Genomic DNA, 21750 nt, shown 5'->3' on the forward strand with positions numbered 1-21750 from the left:
GTGTGCGGAGCGATTTCTATATTTTACATAGAAGGATTTTAACAAACTGGGTTTTTTTTTCATTATAACACCAATTACGGTATACAATGTATTTTGGAATAGATGTGTGTATGTTGTATGTCTTCATTCAAAAATCAATTCATTTCACAATTATGATGGTGAGATGTATGTGTTTGCACTGCAGGTATGAATTATTGCTTTTACCGCATTGTGGCTTATGTTAGATTTTCTAGTGCAGAAAGATCTCCAACCCACTTCCATACCATGATGTCAATAATGGCTCTGTTTTCCTGTTAGTTGTATCATTTGAGTGATGACTACATTTCAGTAACAGGCAAATTAGGTTATCTCCCCCCTCACCTGATAGCCCTCAAAGCTAGTTTGTCGCATGGCTAGTCCTAGGCCCCCGGGTAGTGCTGGTGCCCTCCTCTTCTTGTTCTCAGCCTTGGGAGACATCCTGGGTATGTCCATGACTGACTGAGACTGGCCCAAGGTGTTGGGCCGTTCCTCTACGCTGGAGACAACTGACACTGTGGACAGACCCTGTGGGAGATGGCAAAAATATAGGGGGTGAGGTCGGAAGGACAATTATATATGAAAGTATACATATGAACGTGTAAATATATTAGAGCTATTATTCTATTAAATTCAGAAACATGACTACAGTGATATAGGCATATTCTTTGCATCACCCATGAATACAATACCATTGGATTTTAAAGGATGGTCCTTAGAGATCTCTGCATCTCCAAAGGCGTCATGAAACATTAAACTTTGGTGTAACAATATATACGTCCAAATAGCTTATATTATTATGTTCAATTTAAAATGTAAACACTTTTTTTACAGCCACTGTTAGATAGTAGGATATCCTCTAAACTAACAGGACTCATGTCACCACTGGCAGTGTTTATTTCAAGGGTTTAAAACTGAAAACTATTTTGTTTCGAGTTGCACTTTTAAACTGCTCTCAGAGGGAGATCACTGCTCTCCTCATTTACAGCCATCATCAGCCATCAACAATTAAAAACACATGCACCCATGCACATACTATGCATGCATCAATGCACCCATTTCAGAAGGTGTAGTCCATTCTTTAATCACAGCAATTATTGCAACATCTATTTGACCAAGTTTGAAAGTGCAGGCACATTTTCAAAGGATGGCTGCTCCTGGTTTTCAATATCTGATCAAAGAGAGCCCAAAGTGCTCCTGAAAATCTGAATCTCCCCATGGTTCAGCTTGGTACAGAGCCCTGGCACAATGGGGGAACCAAGCCACAACTTACACCCCATGATTTAAGAAAAGTATTTAAAAGCAGAGTAATTGATGCGTTCAGACAATGCCTGGCTGAAGAATTAAAGCAGAGCAGAAAAAGGAACATAAAGTTCAGGCCATTAGAATGAATTGGACCCATGGGTTAGAACACGACACATACGGAGGGATGGGAAAAAAACACAAACTGAATAACAAAATTCAGTACAAACATGGAATAAGAAAACATTGAAACAGTACAACCTGAGCTTAAAGAAGAAAGAAAAACATATATGAACTATTAATTAGAAATATTCAGTCAGTTGTTCACTGTGCTGTGTGGCTGACAGGGTCAAGAGCAGGGCAAGGTGGATAGGGGTGGATGGCAGATGGATGCCAACAGTACAAAAAAGAAAGATTTGAAAGTGAAGAATTTATGAGATATCTTTTTGAATCCTAAAAAGGAGCCTTTCCCCTCCTCACCAAAATATAATGATCAAAGCGGAAAATTCACATGAACTCTGTCTGACTTTTTCACCTGCTCTCTTCTGCTTTTACCCGCTGGTAAAAATCTGTCAAAACAGTGAGAGGAAAATGTGACAAACGTGCTGCAGCTTTTGGGGGTACCCAAACTCACCATGTCCTCTTAATTACACAGCACGTAACTTAAAAAGGAACTACAGAACTTCTGCAGAACCTTTGCATGAAGGACATGGCTCACATGTGTCTTAAGGTGGTTAGAGGACTGATCCTACTACAAACCATATACGCTAATGTCACAATCTCAACAGGCTTATCAAAATGTCAGAATTACTTCCTTCTTATTACACTAAGAGTTAAAGGCCTACTTCACCGGTTTGAATATGAAGGTGTATTGAATTCTGAGATCCTATGTAGTATAAATGTGCGAAAAAAATTGAAATCGGTTCATCCTAGCCTGAGAAAAGGCAGAAAGAGTGTTTTTTTTAACCCTATATTTCTCTTTCTCGTGACATCACAGAAAGAGAAATATAGGGTTAAAAAAAACTTACTTTGTAAATATTACTGTGATGTCACAGTAAAAGACATCACAGTAATATTTACAAAGTAAGTTTTTTTTTAACCCTATATTTCTCTTTCTGTGATGTCACGAGAAAGAGAAATATAGGGTTAAAAAAAACACTTTTTCTGCCTTTTCTCAGGCTAGGATGAACCGATTTCAATTTTTTTCGCACATTTATACTACATAGGATCTCAGAATTCAATACACCTTCATATTCAAACCGGTGAAGTAGGCCTTTAATTTACAGTGCCATTGCATAGAGGAGAATGCTCCTATACTTACTTTAAATAGGAAGAAGATAGCCCTTTACAATGTAACACACACATTAATGCTTGACAACAATTACAAGTTTGAAATTAAAGAAATTACAACTTGCTGTATTTGTATATACTTAGAATATTTACAGGCTTATCCAACTACCTGTGATCGTGGAAGACAACATATCAAAATGTTGGTCTACTACGTCAAGCTACTTCAACAACTAGCTAACACCAAGATGGAACTCAGTGTTTCACTGTCTGTTTCAAGAGTGTGCACCTTTTGTACATGTAAAACACACCCAACAGTGATGTCAGGGTGTGCTAATAGCCCCTGGAGTACATGTGACAGCACTGCAGAAGGGGGAACAAATGGGTGTCATTAAAACAAGAGTTTTGCCAAATTCTGTCAAATGTTTTACACCAGTTGATATTGCTCTAACAGTGTATCTTCCACCAAAAAAATATTTTTTTATTTAATTGAATCTCAAGGCCATTAAATGCTTAGGGAGGGTTTCTGGTTCATTAGCTGAGTGCATCTGTGTCTCATATTAAATGTCTAATTACATGAAATTAATCTTCGCCTGTGCCTTAAGTATTGATATCATGTACTCCCAAAAGTGGGACCATATTTCTGCCACTCTGAGATTGTTGGTTATGGTTAATTTGATACTCTGAGACACTATTATGTGCCCTCATTTCTTTTAAAATCTTAAAAAAGCGAAGAAAAAGCACATTTCCCTTTCTTAAGTCAGTTTGCTTCAGAATCAGCACCAACCTTTAAACTCATGCTCTCTGAGCATGTTACTGTTTGACACATGCACAGGCGCGCACGCACACACACACACACACACACACACACACACACACACACACACACACACACACACACACACACACACACACACACACACACACACACACACACACACACACACACACACACACACACACACACACACACACACAGTAGTTTAGCCTCTAATAAACAATTAGAGATAAGAGGCTGGGCTTTTAGTACTAATGTAGCCAAGGTAGGGTAACCTGATGCCTTCAGGCTGATAGCACTCTGTGTGTGTTTGTGTGTGTGTGTGTTGTTCGTGCACATAAATGTACGTGTGTGGTCTGCAAACAGTCCCTGGCTGAAAAACAATCAAATCACAGAGAAGAAGCAATCTGTCTTAGTTTGAATGTTTAAATCATGCTCTGCTTCCATGTTTTTTCTCTCATTTTTATTTCCCTGTCTTCCTTTAATGTTGTTAAGAAGATGTGTAGTCAAAAGCATCTACAGGGTACACAGTGTAGAGAACTAGAGTGAGCCAGGTAGTGTTGTTCCAGCTAATACAATCAAACACCATATTGATCTGAGGTGAGCCACAGTGGTTGCTGCTAAACCCAGGTTCATGGCTTCAGAATCAAATTAACATGATTGAGTTATGGATATAATGTATGTATGGATCATGGAACATGGATGTACCCCTCACACAAACACACACAGAAGTGGTTAGGGATTTAATATAGGTGAACATTCTACTTGTTTAACTTTTTTATGATGATGATTTTTTAACCTTTTTTTTTTTTTCGAAATAATGATCCTTGTTCAAATCTACTCACCTACCCCTGCCTTTTTGGAGAGCGCAAATTGGTTGTGAAAGTCTTCAAAGCTGGTCATCAGCATTCATATACTGTAGACTGTTGTGTTTCAAGATCCTTGATTGTCTAATAGCATATACTGCACAATCATTCATCAGAATCCTAAACTCACCCTAAAACAAACCCTAAAAAAGGTTAAAAGCTACACATATCAATATATAAGCAGATCCCTATAGTCATTTCAATATTCAGGAAATAAAAGAAGGTGGAGGCAAGAACTTCAGGCAGCACACTTAGTACTTCTCTTTGAGCCTGTGATGAACAGTGCACTAACAGACTGCTACTGGAGGCAGCTGCTGCCCTCTGGAGGACAAAAGTCCACATGACCATTGTATCACATAGCCAGACCTAACATGACCGCAACTCAACTGATGCAACAATTCTGTCGACAATACAACTTAATCCATCAATTGTGATATGTTAAAATGAAAAAACTACCAGCTTAACCATATGACATTTTAGTATTTGTATTTGTTAATAAACAATAAACAATTGATATAATTGATCTTGTTGGCCAACTCAAAAATGTATCAAATAATTGTTGAAGAATGGTATGCACATTTAAATTGTAGCAAAAGTTCCTGAAGTTGATTCAGCTTTTTCTTATTGCTATGCAACGAAAAAAAAAACCTGTATTGACCAGCCAGGAAACATGAATGTGAAAATACTATTCACTAAATTAATAAGCTAATTATATTGTAAGAGTGTTCCTGTGTTTCTGTCCACCCAATGGAATATGTTTGGAGTGCTTCAGAGACGAGTTAAGGTGAGATCATAATAAAACATGATCCCCCATTGATTGCACTTATCACATGTGGACATTGTCTGATGAACAATACTCACATTGGATTGAGTGTCTGTACTGTGGACTACTTTATCATCCAAGCCATCCGTGTCCATAGGTGTCTCTGTCTGCAAACGAAAGGCACAGCAAACATGCAACATTCAACTGCTCAGCCATGCATTTAGTCCACCACAGCTATCAATATGAATAAGTACGAATGGCATGCACCAATCAAAGATACTTTGTAAATGATTAGCCAACCTCATAATTCTCATGTGACGTGCTGTCATTAACGTGCTCCTAATTCAAATGCATTATTATATCATCTAAAAAATCCTAATCCTAAAAACTGCTGAATTACAGTGATATGAATACTATTGTTGTGTTATTACATCAGATTGCCATTACCTTGCTTTTCCTCCTGCTGAACTGAAAGATACCCAAGATGCCTTTCTTCTCTGCTCTGCCCAAACTATTGGTACTGGAACGGATGGAATCTATGAAAGGGGAAAAAAGGAGGAAGAAAGGAGTTGGATATGATAGTGTCAGTGCATCACATAAACAAGGCAAAGAAGTCAGGTTCATTCCAAGAAAAATCTCATAAATAATGCAGTAGGCTACAAGTGAGTGACAAATGATGCCGGCATGCATAAGTTATTGGGATAACGATAAAGTTCAGTGGGGTTGCCATGACAATAGAATACACTGAATTACACATTTATCACATGTATTTGCTTTACTTGATAAACAGAAACCAAATGTTGGGTGCATTTTTCATTGGTTATTTTGAAGTTCAAATGGCCTTAACCTGTGGACATTCACAAGAACTGACTGAGTATCCACAGCAGAGGGCGCTCCAGCTTTATTTTCTCAAAGAACACCTCTGTCTAACCTTCTCAGCATACAAAGCACTAAGGAACACTGTTGGCTGAAGGACAGGGAGGGAAAGTGAACTAAGCATTACAAAATCAGTGATATACTACTGGGTTAGTTGGATTCTGAAAAAAGCTGAAGGAAACTACAGTAATTATTTAAAAAAGTCTCAAAATAACCGTCATTCATGATGTTAACACAAGTATCAATTACAATGACATTGGCAAGCAAACATGTGTGTCCGACACATTAGAAAAAGCGTGGTTAATAAGCAAGCAGCAGTACGTTGTGTTAAAGAGCTACGTTTGGTTAGAACCAGCAACACTGAGACACAAAAGACTTATCATCATGACTAATACCTGAGTAGTTTAGAGCAGGGGCAGAAGCCATTTTAGGCTGGAGAACTGGAAAATATGACAAGTTTTAAAAAACACATTTAAGTTGGACTTGCATCACAAAGAATGATTGTATCTGTTTCATTTGCAGTCTTTTAGCATCACAACACGGCCGGTATAGTAATCAAGACACAAAGTACACTAAACCATTTGTAGATGTTCCTTAATCAACCAGGTCACATGTCCTTCATAATAACAGCGAAAGGTTGAATACTAGAATAGAACCAATATGTTAAAGTATTGGTCCAGTTAGAGGTCTAAATGTTTCTGCTTGTAACTTTCAGAACCACAAAACACAAGCTTTGAGATCACTCTGTGACAAAAACAGTATCTCTGAATATCAGTGGGTGTAGGCTGTTACCATGGTAATTGACCATATTATCAGATCTTAAACCATAATTCAGCTTCCTGCTAGATAAAGGATGAGGAAAGTATTCTAATTAGTGTGCTGCCGGAGACTATTTGTATTCACCAAGATTCATTTTATTGTAAGAAACACAACACAAGCCTATTTTGTTAATGCCCTGTCATACCTGCTGCTAGTTAAACCAATATGAAATCTGACTGCATTAAACTTAAACTCTGAGGCATTTTACTGGGCTGCTATAATATGTTGTTGTTTGCCTGATATCCATCATTTTACAATTTACATTGCACAGTCTGACACCAGGTGGTGAAGGCAAGTAAACACTGTTCATATTACACTTTATTTTCCCTATAGGAACATTGTCTTTTCTCCTCTTCTCATCTATTAAAAGGTCAAAGGGCAGCATGCCCTGATGGAACTGATGCAGACTCAGTCCCAATGCAGCCACCACACTCTTGTTCTATACAAGCCGCCTTGAATATCATGTGTGGACACTTTAACACATGGACCGCTGTCCTATATTAGTTAGCAGGGATTGCAGGTGGATAATAAAACCATCTGACAGAATGAGCGTGTTAACAATTTGTGCTGACGTATAGCCCCTAAACAGAAGCTCACATGACGGCAAACAAAGACACATTATATAGGTGCTCATGCACATAAATGTTTGCTCCATTCCCTAACACTTCCCTTTTATTGTGGCTCTCAAGATTAACGTTTCAAATGTGTAGAATAGGCACCACTTTCAGAACATAAACCTTGATGGTGCTCTTTTATTTATTTTTTATTTGTTTAATTTCAACATTTTTCTTTTTTTTAACAATCAATATATTTATAATGATACAGTTTTGGTTACCTCAACTTCAAACACAGATCCCCTGATGAAGAAAAAGCATACACATAGCTAGCCAAGAGGTTAAGGTTTACCTAGACTCTGATCATGTACATAGAGCTCCTTGATCCCCAGATCCGTCAGAGATTTGTCCAGTGGTAACTCGTGGCGACTGATGCTGTCCTTCAGCAGCAGGACATGTGCAGGCTCAAAGTCACACTTGTCACAGATGACCGCTATCAGCGCCTGGAGCGGTACCAACGGGTTGACCCGCACCACTGCCTTCTGGCTGCTGTGGTAGTTCACCATCAAACGCACTGTTTTCTGATTAAGAGAGGTGAGAATGGGGGAGAAAAAAAGGAGGGGAGATAAGCAACTGGTTGAGTTGTGTAAGGATAATTCCGGTACAATGTTGTGGCCATTAGAGAAGTCTTTCAATTATATTCTCACAGAACAGGGATTTTTCTTTTAAAACACAAGGTGGAAGTCCTCTGCAGGCTACATCTCTACTACAGGAAAAAATAATGTTGGTCTTGATGGAATAAATAAGACATAAGGACCTATGGCCTATCAGAGATGTGATAGATTTTAATATTCAAGCAGTTAAATTACAACCATCAAATATCAACCAAACTCTCTAGAACAAAACAACCATTGGGCAGAGAGTATTGGTAAACTGATGAGCCATTGATTGCCATTTGAAGTTATAGTATGAATATAAGAAGAATGAATAAATGACATATGGTCAGCCTACTATCTGTGATGCTTTATTTGAGTTTAATTTCTTAATAAACACATAAAATATGTTGAGAGGAAATGAGCAAAGAGAGAGAGAGAAAGATCCAAAGACATTTCAGAAATGATTAACGTAAGGTTAGACTTTGGCTGCTGTCATACAAAAGGTACATTTAATCGACTAAAGATGATGATGCCTGTGTCCAAAAGAGTGTGAATGTGATCTTGGATGTGTGTGTGTGTGTGTGTGTGTGTGTGTGTGTGTGTGTGTGTGTGTGTACACAGTGTTCTATTGTGGAGAACAGACATGCTGTGTACAGCAGTATTTATCACTAAGTAGTTCACATCAGCCTCTATAAAAACACACACCCCACTCAGAAGTCAAGAGCCTAAAGAATTCATAAAATGCCTCTTCAGTCGGTGGCTCTTCAATGGCTCTTGTATCAACCAAAGTGACATGTTATGTTATGGTTTCACTACAGGGAGAGGTGCTTCAAATACATGAAAGCACTCAGGAGCAGAGCTTTCTGCCAAAGTCTAATAACTTCCCCAGTGAACCATTTGTTTCACACACAACTGTTGCTGATGGATGACAGAATAATAGCACATAGGAGCAGCACAGTAAGAGTCCTTTGTTTATTTAAAGGCTGGTTGAGTTGGTTGGTGGTGCTAGATGAATGTCATGGGTTTTCAAAAAGCAACTGTTTTATTTGACTTATGGGAGTGTACGTGTTTGTCCCAAAATCTGACAAAATGTTTTTCAGATGTTGGAAACGATGATCAGAAAATTCTCAGATAGACAGATGCAGGCAATGGCATTATGTGTCACTGCACCTTGATAATGGTAATGTATGTAGAGTTGTTTATTCCAAAAGTTAGTAGTTGGATTGTAAAGGTCACATATTATGCAAAACGCGCTTTTTAAATGTGTTGGAACATAACTATGGGTCCACGGTGTGCTAGGGACTGCCAAAGTTAAAAAAAAAAAAATATCTCCTTTCCTCACCCGCCCCCTTTCTGAAAACCTCGCCAACATACTCCAGTCAGAATTCTCGCTGACTGTAACGTCACAGTCAGCACAGCCACTTCCCCATATTTTCTTTATATGTCCATGCTTCCCCCCCCATATTAGTAACCAGAAACTTCCACCGTGCAGTAGTCTATGAAAACCCCCCCCCCCCATTTCTTAATGGTCCACGGCCCCGAGATCCTCTGGAAAATTTTCCGAGCGACAGCCATGTTGTTTTCCCCGCTAAGCGACAAGATGCCCGTAATACAGCAAAGCATGCTGAATGTTACATACACCAACACAGAATGCTTTTGCTCATACATAGCAGTCTTAATAATGCCGCGTTTATAACGAGACAAACCTTAGGGAGCTACTTGTGTAGTAATTGCATCGGTAAAACTAAAAGGAATCTCCTCAATGGTTGTTTGCCTGTTATTTACCTAGTGTAGCATGTAGCTTCGGGAGTAGCACCCAACCCAAGATTGTTAGTGTTGAAAAGTGCATCCTATTTGGGCAATTCTGACCCACAATCCAGTGCGCACGTGAAGTGACGTAACATCGACGAAGCCTCCATATGAAAACAAACGGGATGCGTTAGTTATGAACGTTTCCTTCTTATTAAATCCTTTCCTGTTACATATAAATAATTTAACTTAGTAACTAAAGCTATTCCAGACGGATTATGTCTTCTCATGAAAAATCATCTTCAATTTCAAGAAGCTCTTAGAATAGAATCCCTTTTGATGATTAATGGTGTTGATATTACGAACCCCAAGTGCAATAACAAACATATACGGAATGCACTTTATGACAGAAGAAAAATATCTCCAAGGGGGAAGGCCTTTTGGGCCACCATCTTTACTGACATCGTTTGGCAGAAGAACTGGTTGCTCCCATATAACTATTGTATTACAAACAAGATTAGAGAAGTTCATATTAAGATTTTACACAATATATATCCAACAAACTTATATTTTTCCAAATTTTTAGAAATAGATGACAAATGTAGCTTTTGCAATGTTGAACCAGAATCTTTAATTCATTTATTTAATTCTTGTTCACACTCAATCACCTTCTGGATTCGACTGGAAAAGTATTTAATGTGTAAAATTAATGATGCTATTAGAATTACCTGTCAAAATGTCCTTATGTACTTCGAACATAAATCCCCTAACATTGAATTTGTTGTTAATTTATTTATTCTATTTGGAAAATTTCATATTCATAAATGCAAATTTGCAAAAGTTTCCCCTAATTTTATTGGTTTCCTGGCTGAATTTAAAGAATATATTAAAACATTGGCTCTAATTGACACTAAAAAAAGTAACAAAACTATCATAATATACCAAAATGTTTTTGAGGAGGAATGATATATTGTGTTTTTTTTCTGTTTTTTTTATAGTATGGTACTGTTTATTGATATTGTTTAATATATATGTATAACTGTTTATATGTATATTATATTCTTTATTTTTTATGTACAAGCTCATCATATTGATTCTAAGATGTATGGAGTACTTTTGATTTATGTATCGTCAATTATTCAATAAAGTTCATTGAAAAAAAAAAAAAAAACGGGGATGTGACGGATATAAAAGCAAGAGGCAAGATCAAGGCGCAATGTTATGATGAAATAAGAGAGAAAAGTATGTCCCAATAGTATGCCTACTGCATCCTAACTAGATTATTTTTATCGTCGGATGTAGTATGTAGAATAGAAAAAAGAAAGAGTATGCGATTCGGAACGCAACCACTGTGTTCGCAGTCACGCAGTGTCTCTCTAGTATCACGAGAGCACGGCAGAGACGGTGGGAGGGACCAGCCAGATTGCAGGCTGCAGACACCAATATACATCAGGTCGGCTATAGGCTCGTTCGACCTGTCGCCGTCTTGCTAAGACCTGCGCAATTATGACGCTCGTCTTGCTGAGCGCACTGCATTATGGTTAGACTTTTTGTCCCACTTGCACCCGCGGCTGGCTGCGGCTCGGCTGCTTGAGACTTTGAAGTCCCGCGGTATCAAGACGGACACAGACACTGGAGCAAGTCGCTGCAGTTGCTCCCCACGGGCTGCGGGAGCGAAATGTCTGATGGGAAACGTCTTGCTGACAGGCGGAGCTGAGCGCTAATTGGGAGTTTAAACCCCGTGCCTTTGATGCGTTTCCCCAATTGGTTAGGCAAAAGTCTGACATCACCGCTCAAAATTAAATTACGATCCATTCTTTTTGATTTTAATTTATGTTTAATCATTAGGCCGCCACAATATGCATTTAAGCAGAAATGTAGGCCTACTTAATCAGAGTTAAACCTCCACTGATCTGAACCCTTGACATAGAAATAATTTGGATGTGTAACTCTCCTGTATAGATATATTTAAAAGTGAACACAAACTTGAGTCACATAAGATCTTGGTGAAGTGATTTTTATACCATTAAGATTAAATCATAGGCTTATTTCAAGTGATCTAAATGGTCTGGGAATTGTATTTTACATGTAGTGTCGCAAAGCCAGACCACAACTACAACAAGTAGTTGTTTGTTACACATCATAATACAGTTCATCATATCCATCTCTACAATAATAATAAGGGATCTTTTCTTAGACATTCTTTAACTTTATTTAGGCCGATCATCTTCGTTATGTGAAGGGAGAAATACTAAACCTCCTTTATTTGGATTTGTAAATTATTCTTTATCACTTAAAATTAGGTTTTCTAGTAAAGTAACAAGAAAGATAAAGATGTGTGGGGAATGGGGATATTATATCTCGTTTCTTGTTTTGAAAATGCCCCTCGCTTTTAAAGTGTTTACTCGTCTTTGTGTTGTGTTCTGCTTTTAATCGGTTGTAGCATGTGTGACTCTCCTGCGAATATGTTTCTAATAAGCCTTCAAAATAAAACTAGAAAACGAACTGCATCCGCAACAAGGACGCTACTTCCGACTCGGAGCTGTCCGGCTTCAGTCAGGCTTTTTCGTCACTCCCCCGACTGCACTCGGCTACTCTCGTCTACTTTCCAGACGAGCTGAAAGTTAGGTCGAACGAGCCTAATATGTCATCTAGACGGAACTCTCGTGACCACGCCCCCTTTGGGGGGAAAACAATACGGCTTACTCCATTGACACAGACAGCGCAATCATTCAAAATAAGCCGTTATAGCTCAAATCTGCAATGTCCTGAGCTGTTGTGTGGTTTACTAAGTAAAAAACAAACATCATGGTTTTATTCCTTTGCCATGCCCCCAAAAATTCCCCTAAATAAGGTCTGTATGACAGCAGGAAGCTGGCTTCCCCTGTGCTCTGCATCCAGTGGGAGTTTGCCATCGTAAAGAGCCGTTAGGACCGTTGGTACAGTCTAGTCAAGGCATAGCTCTATAATATTAACATAGTAAGCATTATTACAGGCAACAAAACTTAAAATAACAATTATTTCATGTGTAATCAGCTTACATAGAGACTCAGTGAGGTGAAGATCTGATGAGAGGTGGGCAGAGTAGCCAAAAAATGTACTCAAGTAAAAGTAAGTTACTTTAAGATTATAATTACTCAAGTAGAAGTAAAAGTACTCATAAAAATTATTACTCGAGTAAGAGTAAAAAAGTATGCAGTGAAAAGACTACTCAAGTACTCAAGAGTACAAGTAGGCCTACTGCATTACTCCGGATTTATTTTTGAAATATACAGAGCAACACAAACGGTACAGAATAGACACGAACATAATATAAAACAGCAATGTTCAAATAAAGATATGTTAAATAACATAATTTTAAATAAAACAATAAATAAGGTATTTAAAAATCAAATGAATAACCCTTGAACTCAAACAATAATAAATTAATTATCTGCCAAATTAAATACATCAGCCTTCAAATAAAATGATAATAAATTAGGCTTGTCCAAAATTATATTAATTAAAACCCTTATAACACTGTTGCAATTGTTTTGCACATACACATTTTAAAACAAATTCCTATATGTCACTGGCCCTGAGAAAATTATCTAGGTTGTGTTTAGCCCCAAAAATATAAAACACAAAATTAAACTTCGTTACACATCAAAACCTGCTAGCACACTCACTTAACGTATGAAACTACAGAGTGGCTGAACAAAGAGACCACTCTCAGACTCTCACACAGCCAGACTGGGGCATGCGAAGTGAGTAGGCTACAGGGAGAACAGGACATGTGTCAAAGAAGAACAGTTTCTCTGTAATTGCGAGTGTGTCGGAGTCTGTGTCACTGTGATTGTGTGAGTGTGTATTTGAGGCCACGGGTGTGGCTATTGCTCCTCGGAATCAGCGGTTTCTTCCATTTTCTCGACTCACCCAGATAGTCGGTAAAATATGCGTTTAATCTACATGGCACGGCCACAACATCGGTGCGGAACTGCAGCCTTTAAAAAAGTCCGCGGACATTGTTGAGCCCATGGTTGAGCCCTATGACAACATGACAACACTTGTCATGTGACTGAAGTGGCTGCATTTGATTGGCAAGCTTTTGTAATGTGGTTTTTATTGGTTGAAATAGTCACGTGATAGAGATGTTGGCTGAAGACGTCCCCGGGGAGAGAAATCATGAGAGAAATAGCTCTTGCATGTAATAAATAAAATATATAAAAAAATAAGGTAACGACCGTCACGTAGCCAAATGGAACGGCGTAAAAGTACCGTTCTTTCTTCAAATATTTACTCAAGTAAAAGTAAAAGTATGTTGCAATAAAACTACTCCTAAAATTACAATTTATTCAAAAAGTTACTCAAGTATTTGTAACGGAGTAAATGTAGCGCGTTACGACCCACCTCTGTATATCAGGGCATGATATCTCTGGCCAATGGGTCGGATCATTGCGCCAGCTTGATGCTGAGAGACTAAAAAGACATGGTTTTAGATTTACCAAATTAATCATTTATAAGTGTCTTTAACGTTATCCAGCTGGCAGAGTTGTTGTAAAGGATCTTGACATTGTGTCGGTCGGTCAAATTTTAACTTATTTACCTCTGATTGTTTTCTTTTTGTGCTGTTTTGGACCGCAATTTTGCATTATAGTCAATGGCACGTTCGGTTTGTTTTCCCCCCAATAAAAATAAAATAAAAGGGGGCGTGGCCTGATTGCCGACCTGATGTATAGGTCATCCTGAGACCAGAGGAAAATCAGGGTATAGACAGAGGCTTGCTACAATAAATGATCTGAATGGGTTTTTCAGCAAACATTTGAAAAAATAAGTATTAGGGACTACTTGTACCATATAAAATTGACAGCAAAGTGCATAATATGGGAGCTTTAAGGGGTCTTAAACACATCAATGCATGGCAATCTATCAACCTGAGGTTGTAAAGCCAACTGCATAGATTATAGAATACATACTTATTAAAATGTTACTGTAATATCACATTAAAGTGTTTAATTTCCTTAAGATCCTTTTGTGGAACTGTGTCTGTTAACTTTTAAATTGTTTCTACTTCTGTTCAGCCTTTATTCCTCATTTACAACTAAATAGTACCAAGATGTCATTGCTTGAGCTTAAGGATTGCCTTCCAAAATAATACAATTAATTAAGCACTTCACTGCATGCAATATTTTTCACATATCTTACTATTTTGGCTCAATTAGTCTACTTACTTTTGACAACATAACACTGATGATTAATTGGTTTGTATTTTAGGGAGAGGAAGAGGTTTCTTACAGTGGAGGAAATAAGTATTTGATCCCTCACTGATTTTGTAAATTTGCCCACATACAATGAAATGAACGGTCTATAATTTTAATGCTAGGTTTATTTTAACAGTGAAAGACAGAATATCAAAAAGAAAATCCAGAAAATCACATAAAAAAATATATAAATTATTTTGCATTTCATTGAGTGAAATAAGTATTTGATCCCCTATCAAAACATTGCTTAGTACTTGGTGGAGAAACCCTCGTTGGCAAGTACAGAGCTCAGACGTGTCTTGTAGTTGATGACCAGGTTTGCACACATCTCAGGAGGATATTTGGACCACTCCTCTTTGCAGATCCTCTCCTAATCTTTAAGGTTTTGAGGCTGTCGCTTGAGCTTCAGTTCCCTCCACAGATCTATTGGATTAAGGTCCGGAGACTGGCTATGCCACTCCATGACCTTAATCTGCTTCTTCTTGAGCCACTCCTTTGTTGACTTTGCTGTATTTTTAGGGTCATGGGCGTGCTGGAAGACCCATCCACGACCCATTTTTACGGACCTGGCTGAGAGAAAGAGGTTGTCACCCAGTATTTCATGGTACATGGCCCCATCCATAGTTCCCTCGATGCAGTGAAGTCCACCTGTCCCCTTAGAAGAGAAACACCCCAAAGCATAATGCTTCAACCTCCATGCTTGACTGTGGGGATGGTGTTCTTGGGGTCATAGTCAGAACTCCTCTTCCTCCAAGCATGGCGAGTCACTATGATACTAAAGAACTTGATTTTGTTTTAATCTGACCACATCACCTTCTCCCAAGCATTCTCTGAGTCGTTCAGGTGTTCATTGGCAAACTTCAGATGGTTCTGTACATGTCCCTTTTGAGCAGGGGGACCTTACGGGCACTTCAGGGTTTCAATCCATTACGGCATAGTGTGTTACCAATGGTTTTCTTGGTGACTGTGGTCCCAGCTGCCTTGGGATCATAAACAAGCTACTCCCGTGTAGATCTGGGCTGATCCCTCTTTCTCATGATCATTGATACCCCACAAGGTGAGATCTTGCATGGAACCCCAGACCGAGGGAGATTGATGGTCATTTTGTGTTTCTTTCATTTTCGAATAATCGCACCAACAGTTGTCTCCTTCTCACCCAGATTCTCGCCAATAGTCTTGTAGTCTATTCCGGCCTTTTGCAGGTCTACAATCTTGTCCCTGATGTCCTTAGACAGATCTTTGGTCTTGCCCATGATGGAGATGTTGGAGTTTGATTTATTGACTCTGTGGACAGGTGTCTCTTATACAGGTAACAAGTTGAGACAGGTGTGTTTATACAGGAAACTAGTTGAGATTAGGAATACTTTTTTAAAGCACAAGGACTAATCTGTGGGAGCCAGAATTCTTTATGGTTGGTAGGGGACCAAATACTTATTTCACTCAATGAAATGCAAAATAATGTATACCTTTTTTCTAATGTGATTTTCTGAATTTTATTTTTGATATTCTGTCTATCACTGTTAAAATAAACCTAGCTTAGACCGCTCATTTCTTTGTAAGTGGGCAAACTTACAAAATTGGTGAGGGATCAAATACTTATTTCCTCCACAACAATTTAATCTTAAATTGATTTATGGTACAATGAAGAGATCGATACAACAGAGAAGAGCGATGACTGACAGCGGTGTCTGATATAGTGTCAGTCTCTGGCCTAAGGCCAGGTGGGGTCAAAGGGAGAGAGAGCAGCCATTGAGCCCTGAGAAGAGCAGAGAAATAATGCATGGTAACTAAAGGTAAGGCACTCATCAAATATTCACACTGTAGGAGGAGAGCAGAGGAGAGGCAGAGAAAAAAGAAAGAGAGAAAGAGACTATTGCTAAGTAGGACTAGGTTTAGATGACTGGAAAGTGAGCTGTAAAAACACAAGACATCGAGGAATACAGGTGATGAAGTCAAAAAAGGCACACTTAAAACAAGTGTACGAGAACTGACTCCAATGTCATGCTAGGCCAGCTTTAACATAGCGTCCTACCTTAGCATGGGCCCTTACAGGTTTCACTGGCCTTGTTTTCTGCCAGCGGTCAGAGGTAAAAGGTAGAGAAGGGAGGGTCTGATATTACACAGGGCTACAGGCTATGCATAATGGGACATACATGACTTTGACTTTAGACTTTATTGTCCCCAAGGGGAAATTCTTTTTCACATCACATGTACATTTATGGGCTGAACATACTGAACAACTCTTCCATAAGGCTTTCTACACTACCATCATGGATGACATTCATCTACAATACTACAAAAAAATTCAAATTCCTTTAAACATATTGACTGTATTCATTAGCAAAAATGTGTTAAAATGTCTCTGCAATCAAAATCTACAACAACACTAGCCAAACCCTAACAAAACTAATTTCAGCACAATTTAAATATGCTGAGGTTAAAATCTTCAAAATAAAACACACACACACACACACACACACACACACACACACACACACACACACACACACACACACACACACACGACAAACAGAACACCCAGATCACAGAACAAAGGCTCACCTCTGGCACTTTGGGCGCCGGTCTGCGCACCACTTTCTCCTCCCAGACTTTCTCCTTGATGAGGACACAGGCTACGTCCAGGGAGCCCAGCAGCGCGTTGGGCTTGAAGCCCAAACTGTGGCCCTCTGGAGACAGCAGCTCCAGGGTGTGCAGGGAGGGATTCAGGTGGTAGCGGCTGCACAGCTCCACCAGGAGGTCCATCAGCGCCTTACTGAGAGAGAGACAGAGAGAGAGAGAGAGAGAGAGAGAGAGAGAGAGAGAGAGAGAGAGAGAGGGGGGGGGGAGAAAGTGAAAGACAGAGAGAGAGAAGTGGGGGGGGAGGGGAAGAAGGAAGTTACAAAGACAAAAATGGCTTTAGATCTTGTAAAGGGGAATAGTAATGACTTCATACAACAAAACACGGACACACACCTGATGCGCTTAGAAGGGATGGCTAAATGTGAACACATACATAATGTGGATTGAATGGCAAAAACACTGATTTCAGCATTAAATACCCTGTTAACCCACATCCACAAATCCTTCTAACTATTTATTTTGCGGAGTTAGTTGTATTATAGAACAGCAGCATCTGAAAAGAGCTAGACATATTTATCAATCCAATTCAAAGATATTGTCATTTAAGTTTGATACATTTACAGAAATTCGGTTCAGATGAGGCGGCCTATGCTCTGGTTTTTTATTACACAATACGTTATTTGAACCAATCACAGCACTTCTCTGCCCGAGCCTTCTATAAAAACAAAGTTGCCATGGAGACCGTTCGACACGGATAGTAAAAAGCAGTTTTTTGGACAACGTTTTATAATATTTATTCACATTTATTTTCAGTCAGATTTTTTTTAAAGCTATTTAAGACACCCAACTTTGATACCATATATTGATGTTTACTAATTTAGACCAGGTTTCCAGAGGCTTTAAGATCTAAAGGCTGTCCTTGTCACTTTTGCAGGAGCTCTAAAAACAACAGCAAAAAGGAAGAAAAGCCACTTATCATACAGATTGTATCAGTATGGTTTATGTCAAGGGAAACAATAGATAAAGAGCCTCTCCACAATGAAAGGGCAGGGACAAAACATAGCGTCAAAGAGAAATAATGACAGACAAATTGGTAGAGTACAAACTACCAATGTCCATCCAGCCACAGATGACGCTCTGAGGTCTGCCCCGTTGCCTTTGTGTGCCTGAGGAGGCTTACAGCGCTACCTGTCAGTCCCCAGATAAAGAAACCAAGAGACAGTCTCCAATGTTTTCTGGGAACAGCCAGATCAGATGACAGAACTGAGAGAGATACCGCTACAATGGACACCATTCACAATCACTAACACATGGACACAGTCTACAACTAAAACGACAATCGCAATCGACAGACCCAGCGTCCTGTTCCATGTGCTTCTTAAGCTGATTTTGCAGCATTATATTTCACAATCCCTATCAGAGAGGAAAGATCTCATGCAGTATTAAATATATGTTACATTTTAACCTGTTCACATGTTTGTTATTACTGTATGTTGTGTAAAATCAAGCATAGTTCATTCCCAATGAACTTTAGTTTAACTGCAGTCCACATCATAAGATGTTTCAAACCATGACAAGTTATTACAGCCACATACCTGTGAGATTAGGCATCTACATAGAATTAGCATCTGATGTGATGTAGCAGTCATAAAAGAGACTGCTTGGGTTTAAATATTAATCTACGCATCAATATCAATCTATAAGCATCGTATTGTGCAAAGAATCCATGGCTCAACCACAAAAATAATTTAAAGGTGCCACTGTCTAACTTTGCACTTAGGTTGGGTAAGTTTACACAGGTTTAAAGTGTACATTGGCCCCTGATTGAAATGTATTGTTAAATAAATGTCCACGCTCAGATACTAAATTAATATCAGTATGACACCTCCTTATCTTATCTACAACCCTATGAATTGTATCAGGTGCTGATATCCCTACTGAGGTGTAAACACACAGCCGATCGGACATTTAACTTTTATATCATACATTCCTTGCAATAAATGATCTACAACAAGTAAAGTAAACACATGATTAGGCAACCACAATATGATTTCCTTATATCAGATATACAAATGGTCGTAAATAGTACTAAAAAGGAGCCCTCTGGGTGCGATACTTACCACAACCTTTTGAAGTAGTTTAAGGAATGTCTGGTTGATTGAAAAGCTAAACAAGCGCTTCCACTACTTTTGCTCCTATCAAAATAATAGAAACCTATACTTGCCTTAAGTTTGTGTATGGTTATTAAAAGAGCACCTTGTACCATACTAGGTACAATGATTTTCTGCCCCATATAGAGAGAACTTCATGAAAGGCAGATAGCATTAGCAGGTTAGCATTCCTCTGTCAACTCTCTGGGACAAGCTTGAGCCAAGATTGGGAGTGTGATCCCTCGACAAGGCCCCACTTGGCAGCAGTCCAAGACCCAGAGGCAACAAGCAGGTCATACTGTTTGTCTGGTGACAAATACAGGTCAGAAAATACAGTCATATTGTCCAGCTAAACGGCTAAGATCATCATATACGTAGATTTGAATCATTTCTTGTGGACATACTGATGGATGTTGCAGTCGAACAACACAGTATTCCTGAGCAACCTATTTGTTTACGAGACTTTTGCACAGCAAAAAAGCACTGTAAAAAACGAGGCACGCTGAATAAAAAGCATCAGAAATGGAGTGATGTAAATATAAGTGAATGTGTGCTTGTGTAACCCCTCTGTGTAGTCTCACCTGCCATCTTCAGTTACATTAGTCTGGAACCCCTGTGGTAGTGTTAGCTGTAGATGCACAGTAGGCCTCAGCAGGTTTTCCTTGGTGTCCAGGCCCGATGTCCCTCCCCCATCGGGTACAGTGTTTCTGAAGATGTGGCGTGGGGCAGGTTGAGGGGCCGGCGGCAGAGGTGGGGCGCGGGCCTTCATTCTCCTCCTGGCAATGGTAAAGATACAAGGAGGAGAACAGCATTTTAGGCACGGGAAGATAACCGGCTTTGAGGTATACCGCGGTATTAACAAGGCAAGGTGTAATACCGCCATTATACCATTCTTGAGGTAGGAGAACACACAGGATGTTAAAATACAACTTTATTAATGTGGAGAATATTCCTGCATCAAAACCACTTTTACTAGAGGAGAAATGTGTAGAAAGGGAGCATGTCTCTAAGAACCTTGATGAGCTGATCACTTAAAAAGGACTGCTTTTTATTTCTATTTTGTTTAGACTAATTCAATTATTGTTATCATACAATTATATGTCGTTTAAATTTATTCCACAAGTTTTACCTCAATATTTCATTTGCAATTCCTGAATAATTTCATGCATGATGCATTCAAGTAAAAAAAATGTATTGCTTCTTCAGCAGAACAAAACTTAACTTTTTCTTCTGATGCAATATTTTCACTTCTTGACTCAATCTATTAAAATTACATTAAAGTATGTAGATAATCCTGGTTTTATACAATCCATCTTTTTACATCAGTATTTTAGTCGCACAGCACGGCAGCCTAATTAAACAGAATCCAGTGCCACAAACTGAAGAGCAGTCTGAATACCAATGACTTTAAATCAGTGAAACAACCTTCCTCTTCATTTAGATTACATAACAGTCTACAGATATGCTGAGTTGGTGATTTTGGGTTGTCAAGACAAGTCAGCCCAGTGCAGCTGCCTAGTCCATGTGTTCCTAAAACTACTCTGAGAAATCATTCGTTATTTCTGATCAACGCCCTCAGTAATATCACTCCTATGCACTCTTACTCATACTTTGAGAAAAGACTGAAGCGTTGCATAGTCCATGTCTGCCTACTGAAAGCTTTGTAAAGGGAAATTATGAACAAATAATTAACACAAACCCCACCCCTTGTCAAGACCATGGTCAAGACATGTCAGATGGTGTAATCAACAAGTAAAGCTAAAATCAGACCATTTATGTGGACTGAGCTGCAACAGACGTGTATTTCATAAGTGACTGACATCATCTGATACATTTTGGATTCAAGCATTGTAGTAAATGTTTTAGTTTTTTCATGGAAATAAATATTTACAGCAACACAGCAAAGCAGTGTCATAAGGGATTTGAAGGATGTGTGCGTAGTGCGTAGGACTGCCTACCAATTATAATTTTGTGTGTTGACAATCACTCCATAAAATAAAACAGATAAGAATACCGATGACACTCAGCTCCTCCGGGTGAAGATGTGGCAGGTGTCATTGACATGCTGGCGAAGAGATGCTGCTATCTGCACATTTGACCTCGGCTCAATGTAAACTGTACTCAGCCTGACATAGACAGCTGATTAGACCCAAATCCAACACTTCAACCTGCTAG

The 21750-nt window shown here is 38.9% G+C and overlaps 1 protein-coding gene across 1 annotated transcript in view; it reads right to left on the reverse strand.

The window, feature by feature from the left end:
- Positions 1-21750, reverse strand: part of cobl (cordon-bleu WH2 repeat protein) — a 62002-nt gene that overhangs the window by 28197 nt on the left and 12055 nt on the right. Inside the window, exons 3-9 of the mRNA XM_080038861.1 lie at positions 20157-20351; positions 17408-17618; positions 7553-7781; positions 6223-6267; positions 5399-5487; positions 5050-5118; positions 361-543 (exon numbers count right to left, since the gene is read on the reverse strand). Of these exons, the coding sequence (XP_079894987.1) occupies positions 361-543; positions 5050-5118; positions 5399-5487; positions 6223-6267; positions 7553-7781; positions 17408-17618; positions 20157-20351 (1021 nt within the window). The remainder of the gene's footprint in view (positions 1-360; positions 544-5049; positions 5119-5398; positions 5488-6222; positions 6268-7552; positions 7782-17407; positions 17619-20156; positions 20352-21750) is intronic.

The sequence above is a fragment of the Ammodytes marinus genome (genome assembly GCF_949987685.1).
Source record: "Ammodytes marinus genome assembly, chromosome: 13".
Lineage (NCBI taxonomy): Eukaryota > Metazoa > Chordata > Actinopteri > Uranoscopiformes > Ammodytidae > Ammodytes > Ammodytes marinus.